Here is a 7894-nt window from a genome sequence, read left to right on the forward strand (position 1 = left end):
GTGCATATATATTACCTATTCAAGATAGTCTTTCTGAGTAAACTACCCTAAAAAGAGTGTAAAGAAACTTTAGGGTCTCTACTTCGGGTCCTTTCAGACTTATCTCTTGAAAAGATTACAGTACTTTATTTTATCTCCACCTGGATATTACTTAAATACAGCTTTTTCTCATAAACTCTTTTACCATCCTATTCATTTTACACCTCATATTCAAAGGAAAGAAGGTGGTTTCACGGGATGTTACTGGTTTGTTTGCTGGCTGGCTTTGCATGACGGGGTAAAGGAGAGCCAGGAAAACTGGAAAGGTGACAAGGCCCCACAGGATCTGGTTCCCTCCTACCTCTCTAACATCTCCAGCTATACTGGCTGGCTTCCAGTTTTTCCTCCTTCCCAAGCTCATTCTCCACTTGGGGCCTCTGTAATTGCTCTTCCCTCTACCTTGCCTTTCAGGGACCACCCAATCAAAATCTGCCAATTCCCCCCCTCCCCAATCTCAGTCACATCCTACACTTACTTTCTGCTCAGCACCCACCACTGCCTAAAATCATCAAGTTCACTGATATTTTTGCTCATTTACTGTCTCCTGGCATTTATATCAGATGCTTCACAAAAGCAATGACTTCCATTCCGCCTTGTTCATCACTGTGTCCCCAGAACAGTGTCCAACCTGGAAGTAGGCACTCAATAAAAGTCTGTAGAACAAATGAGTAAACGAATGCATGAATATAAGAATAAACACTTTTCCCTATTCAAAGGGTGAGGAAGCAAAGGCTTCAAGAAGGCTGGGAAAAACATTGTGAACACTCGAGCACCCATGTTACTTTAAGGCAGAAATTCTCAAACTGGATTCAAGAAGTTTTCTTGGGTGTTGAGAGGATTTTACTCAGAAACTCAGGTGCATATGTTTTATTACTAAATTTTAAGTTTGAACTTTATTTCCAAATTCAATTCTTTATTCTTCTTTTAACCACATAACATCTTATTATCTTTTTTGCCTATGATGGTTTCTTTGTTCTGTTTCCCGTTAACCACCATCAATCAAATGCTTTAGACTCAGCACCCATAAACTTTACATTGTGTTTCTTTTACTCTGACCTACATAAAGAACAAAGCAATAATGACAGGAAAATTTTATGAGCATCCCTAGCAACCTTCATCTTCAAATTAATTACTTTAATATTTACTAAACTTTAGAATCCAGATTTGACATACACTGTTGACTCTGCACCACTACCAACAAGTCATTAAAACAGTATCTACTACTTGATTGTAGTCTGTTGGTGCATTTATTTACTTATTAATAAAAGGTTCCAGGCTATGAGCAAAATGAAAATCCTTTTCCCTCAGGTACTGCACCACTAGGGTTGGGGATCAGTACATTATATCAATTAGCCAACACAAATCCTGTGAGATGGCACAGACTCCCAAGTTCAGCATCTGAAAGAAATCCTAAATGTCCTATGATGGGACGATCCAATAAGATTCTGAAAGTATTTACAACCAAATACACACATACTTTCGATGGGCTGATACTCAAGATTATCAGACACCCTGTCACTAAGACTGGAAATAAGAAAAGAACTGGGAGACTTCTCTGAAACCTATATACCAACACATTATTGGGAGACACTAGCATTCAGTATATTTTGGTTATTTTCAGTTCCTCCACTAGACTGCAAGCTTCCTGAAAGTAGGGACTATGTGTTCATTCATTCATTCACACAGTCAACAAATAATATTGAGCATCTACTACTGTTCTAAGCACTGAGGACACAGAAATGAATAAAACAGACAAAAGAGATAAAAATTCCTATCCTCAGGGACTAGCTTGCATTCACTTGAGAGGAAACAGACAATATATAGATGAATACATAGTATGTCTTGATGGTGACATGTGCTGCCAAGAAAAAAAGCATAAGAGATGCACAATGGACTGGTGTTATCTTATACACGGTGATCATTAAAGACCTGTCTGATAAGGTGAAAATTAAACAAAGACCTCAAGTGAAGGAGCGAGCCATGCAGATAATATGGGGGAGAAACAGCACAGAAGCCAGTGGGCTGGAAGAGAGGGATGAGTAAGAGGGAGAGTGGTGAGAGATGAGGTCAGAGCTATGGCAGGGGACCAGACCATCCAGAGTGCTGAAGATCATGGTTAAGACTTTGGATTTACTGAGACAGAACACCACTGGAGCAGAGGAGTGACATGACCTGACTTCTGTGTCAGAAGAATCACTCCACCAGCTGTAGTAGTGAAGACTAGAGGGGTAAGGGCAGAAGGAGGGAGACAAGTTAGGAAGATAAAGCAATAATCCAGGCAAGAGGCAATAATGGGTTAGGCTAAAATAGTACAGTGGAGGGACTTCCCTGGCAGTTCAGTGGTTAGGACGCCACGCTTCCACTGCAGGCGGCACGGGTTCCATCCCTGGTTGAGGAACTAAGACCCCGGAAGACGTGCAGCCAAAAAAGAAAAAAGTGTGCTGAAGGAATGAATAAACAAATGCATTCTTGAACAAGAGCCCTTCCTTTTTGTACTATTTTGTGAAAAAGAATATAGACTGCTTCACACCCAGTATATACATAACACTCTGTTTACTGAGAAATGAGAATCACCCAAAAGCAAAAGATTAGAGCAAGGAGGGGAAAAGAAGAATGAAGGTTGCAGTACAATTTCAGACCAGAATTCACATCTTGGGAAGTAGGTAGAAAAGGAGGTAATGGGAAAAACATCTGACTAACCCGTATTTATTAGGCAGACACAAGGGAAAGGGGGTGTGTGTGTGTGTGTGTGCGCGTGCGCACGCACGCACACAATGCCTCAGAAAAGGTTAAAGAAATGAGGATCAGAAATGTCCAGTCAGATGACTGGATCCATGCACACATGGTGATCCTAGAGCAATGTAATACTGTACACGACCAAGATATGCTGAAAAATGACTCCCCAACCAGCCTGGGATCCACTAGAAGCCCTTCATCATGGTTTTCGCCCCTGGGATTGCCACCTGAGCCTTACTCCCCACTCTTGAGCCCGGGGGAAGGTATAGTCGGCAGGGACGCCCTTCCACCTGCTCCTCTGGGGCATTTTTTTTTTTTTTTACTCCTGGGGCATTTTTACTGACACTCAGGCCACCAGAGACTCCACTCACTGAGGATCTTCAGCGTCAATCATCTTCTCATCCAACCTAGTGAGCTCAAGGATCTGAGAAAATGAGAACCAGGAGCCCCATGAGATGCAGGGCTCCTGATGGAAAAGCTCAACAAGCAAAACTAAGACCTTTAAGGACAGTTTTGTCCTTTCCTTTTAAAAACAGTTTTAATGCACAGGGAAATCTAACTGAGATGATCCTATCAGTACTCACTTTTCTCCCTCAGTAAACACAGACCCCTTAGGAGCAACTTCAACCTTCCCAGGCACTGTGATGCCATCCAATGTATAGTCAGTATCACCAGCCTTTCTAAGAGTACTGCACATTGCTAGATACTCCAACTGTCTAAAATGCGTGTGTTACACTCCCCTACTCCCAGTCCAGGGAGGGCACACAGAGTACAAGCAATCCCACCCCTAGTATCTCTCACTTTCTGTAAGCACGGAGGCTCCAAAGAAGGAAAGGAATGGGGGAAGAGGGAAAATTTCACTGGAAGTGCTTTAGGAAGGCCCAAGGTGAATAACACGACAAAGATGAATGTCATATCACCCAACTTAGTTTCTACAAAGAAAAAGAAAACCTGGTACTTCCCTCGTGGCACAGTGGTTAAGACTCCGCACTCCCAATGCAGGGGGCCCGGGTTCGATTCCTGGTCCAGGAACTAGATCCCACATGCATGCCATGACTAAGAATTCACATGCCACAACTAAGGAGCCCACCTGCCGCAACTAAGACCCAACGCAACCAAATAAATAAATAAATATTTTAAAAAAAAAGAAAAACCTGAAAACATTCATGAAGTTATCTATGTGCAGAGTCCTTCTAGACTTTTAACACTCCCTCCCTCTCCATCTTTTTCAGTATACTAATCCATATTAATTGAGCAGCAATTTTTTTTAGTGACTTGAAATTATTCCAAAGCATTTGAAATACTTTTCACAAAACCATTCCAAAGCATTTGAAATACTTCTCACAAAACCATTCTTTTTGAACTCAAATTTCACCAGCTGACGTCATATTTAATTACACTGCATAACTACAATAACAAGTACAACGAACATAAACAGATATAGGGATAAATATAACTGACTCTTTGTAAGCACATGATTGGCTGGGAGGCCACATGCTCCGGGGCCTGTCAGGCCCAGCAGCTCACAGAGTAAAAGCAAGTGTTCAGGGCACCAAGTGGTTAAAACAGAGGTTGGGCAAGAGATTGTCCACAGTACATCAGGTTCAAAGCACTGTAAGAAATGTTAGTTATCAGGATTGCCCCAACCTAAAGATATTAATTTATCAAAATGTGTCACCATAATTAGTAAAACGTCTAAGGAGGGGGATTTTCCTGCTGTTGATGCTTGCTTATCAACAGTAAAAGCAGCCAGAGGTTTAAAGGAAAGGGAACTCATTTTCATCATGTTGTTTAGTCTGTCCCACTAGCCTCTAAGCTCTTTCACTGTCTGTCTCCTTTTAACTGTATCACAGAACCTGACACTTGGTGAGTGCTCAAAAAACTTGCTCAGTAAACTTGCTGGATATGTTCACACACCCTAACCTGGATCAGTATTTCAGCTGCTATCACTGCTGGCCTATAAATAAAATTTTCTGGGGCTGGAAAAATGGAATGTTAGAAGGTTTGACTCATGGTCTGTTATCTGCTAATACTTTCCATCTCTTTTTCTTTACATTGTAAGTAGGTTTCCTGACATTGGTTAACTAAATTTATAAATCAGGGTCCTATTCATACTTACATTATTGTTGTATTAATGCTAATAGTATTCTGTAACCTATTCTATCTTGATTAAAGCCATTAGTGCTCATTAAAAAATAAAATTGGGTTGAATGTCCTATTGAGTTTGAATTTCACATTCCCACAAGTGTGGCAGTTAATACTTCCAGTTTCTAGCACTACTACTGAGAACACAAAAGTTCTCTGGGAACTAACAAATTACTTCCCTTCCAACACAATTATATAATCTGAGAATTGAATGGCACCCTAGAGATTATTTTGTGGTCCAAAATCCCTCCCAATTAAGAGTTCCAATCGATAACTACTCAACTTTTGGGGGCAGGGAGGGATGTAAATCTTTAAATCCCACATTACAGAATGCTGCACCTATACAGCATTCTGTATAGGAACACACAAAACAGCCTATACAATAGGCTCTTAACACATATTTGCTTAACTGAACAAATCTAAAATAGGTCCATTTCATTATTTTCTTATTCTTCCTAGGCTTTAGCTGTAACATCTACTGAATCTGAATGAAAGAGCTGCATCAATCTTCTGCTCATTAACCAATGTTCAAAAAGAAATTCAGTAAACTCCATGATCAGTCAAATGTTTTAACACTGATGCTGCTTGTACCAGTACATAATAAAACTTTAACAGAAAATGGAAAATCAAGTCTTCATTACTTTGCTTATGATCTATAAAGGGTTTCCAACTTATCCAAAATACTCACATGTTCTCAATTTCTAGTATGATTTTTTTAAACAAAGTCTTGCATCATTCATACAAGTAAATTATACACCCTTCTACTTATAATTGGGGTGCTCACAGATTTAACCATAGTGTTATAGTAAGACATGTTATTATGCTAATTAGTTTTCCCTCCAGTTAACAGCCTGTCATCTCATCTGATTTCCCATAATATGATATGACAATGAAGAGAACAGAGCCTCTGGAGCAGTAAACATCGCCAATAATTTTACTTTACTCAAGCATATATTCCAAAACAAGTACATAATTTACAGCAAGGCCCTGCTTACCAGGCTATTACAATGCATCTGTTTTGAAGACTTTTACAATATATTCTAGGACACAAGTATACATTTCCAAATGCAGTTTCCTACTGTTTTGCTGAAAGGGAACACACAAAATCTCTCAACAGCACAATTACAGCGCTTTTAACTTTTTTTTTTTTTCAGGCAATAAATTCGCACTTCCTCCTAAATATCTTTGGACAGCAACTTCTGGCAACCCATCTGTGTCTTTCATCACAACTTCTTTTCATAACTAACGGGTCAAGTTCTTTTCTCCCCATTTCAACACGATGTACTGTACTTGCAGCCCTGCCACGATATCCCACTGCTGAATGCCGGAATACAGCATATTGAATTTCACTGTCCTTTATTGTTTCCAGTTTAACTGCCATTTTACCACCATACACAAGAGAGAAACGCGTTCCCACAGGCATCTTATGAATTTCCAAAGCAGCTATTCTGTGAGGATTTACAAAACATTTGCCTTCTCTGAATTCCCTTTATCACCACAGAAACGGCTTTGAGGAGCTGAGATTTTTTTAAGTACCCTATGCAAAAAGAAACTGATTCTAAGCATTTCTATTTTGCAAGCAAATTTAATCCTAAAGGCCTTCCTATAGGGCAGTGGAGGAATGTCAGGGCAAAGATCTTAAATACCGCTTTTGGCCTTCCCAATTAAAATGAAAAATTTTCAACACACAAAGATTATCTAATCAAATGTCCTTTCTTCTCAGGCTACACCCTAAGGGCTACCCAGAGCAGTGTAAAATAAACAACTGGCTTTGGCTTTTGCACAACGCCCTCAATCTTCCTAAGACTCCCCCACTCCGGCTCACAGACGCACATAATCCCTCGGCAAACCCCCAACCTGCCAATGAAGTGGACTCTTTCTCTGCCACAAAGGGCCGGCCCGCGCCTCGTGCACGGAGGCCTCTACACACATGTGCTGGGCTGACAAGTGCGGAGCTGCCCTTTCTGGATCCAAAGCTGCAGGCCTGGACCGAAAGCCATACGCTCTTCCCACCCACTGCCTTCTACCCGCCGCCACTCTCCCCAGTGACAGGCGGCCCGCTCCGAAGTGCCCCAGCCGCCCGCCCGGCCCATGCCGTATGGCCACGCTCAGACACACTTCCCCTCCGCCCACCGTCCTCTTTCCTTCCTCCTCTTCCTCGCCTCAGGAAATTCCGTCGGAACTTCATTGGGGCCGAGCGGAGCGGCCCAACCCGGGGCCCGGGCAAACCCTCTCCAGCCGCCGCGCCCCCCGCGCCTCGGCCCGAGGCGGCCACCGACCCCGGGGACCCCAGGCCCGCCCGGCCCGGCGCCTCACCTCCTCCTCACTCTCGCTACGGAAACATAGGCACGCGGCCCGCTTCTTGTAGCCGTCGCCGTCATAGGTGCGGGTCTGGTTCGACTTGAGCTTCATCATCCTCCGGGCCCGAGTTGGGGTGAGGTGCGGGTCGCGGGAGTCGAGGGTAGGGAGTCCGCTCCGGACGGCCGCGCGCGCACGCGCGCCCCCGGCTCGGCCAAGGGAAGCAGGGAAGAGGTGCCGCTTCTCCGCTACAGGGCTCCGCCGCTGGCCCGCCGCGGCCGCCTCATTCCCCCCGGCCCAGGCCCCGCGCCGTCGCCGCCGTCACGGCTGCCGTAGCCGCTGCCGCCACGGCCGCCGCCCCCCCTGCCGCCGCCACCCCGGACGACGACTGCGTCGCCATCTTGGGCGCGCTGCGTCAGCGGCGTAAAGCCGCGCCGGCCTGCCGGACGGCCGCGCGCTCGCAGCGCAGGCCGCGTTCGGGAATCGCGCCCTCCCATTCCGCGCGGCGTAAACGAGTGTCTGGAATGAGAGGGCCGCGCGACTGGAGGTGGCCGCTACGCCAATAGCGTAGGGGTGGGGACGGTGAGGCGCGCTGGGAGACAGCCGGGGGAAAAGGCATGCGGGCGCAGGGCCGCCCAGCTCAGCTGAGGAGGAGGAAGCGAGGATTTGCCCAGGG

General features: G+C 44.6%; 1 protein-coding gene across 2 annotated transcripts in view; it reads right to left on the reverse strand.

The window, feature by feature from the left end:
• NUDT3 (nudix hydrolase 3) overlaps nt 1-7629 on the reverse strand; it is a 121315-nt gene extending 113686 nt beyond the window's left edge. The window contains exon 1 of one of the 2 annotated variants that reach the window (XM_082345156.1): nt 7237-7629. In XM_082345156.1, coding sequence (XP_082201282.1) covers nt 7237-7335 — 99 coding nt within the window. In that variant the 5' untranslated portion in view covers nt 7336-7629. The remainder of the gene's footprint in view (nt 1-7236) is intronic. The other variant, XM_082345157.1, reaches the window with a different exon arrangement.
• Nucleotides 7630-7894: the final 265 nt, after the last annotated feature.

Source organism: Balaenoptera borealis (genome assembly GCF_965194805.1).
Source record: "Balaenoptera borealis genome assembly, chromosome: 12".
NCBI lineage: Eukaryota > Metazoa > Chordata > Mammalia > Artiodactyla > Balaenopteridae > Balaenoptera > Balaenoptera borealis.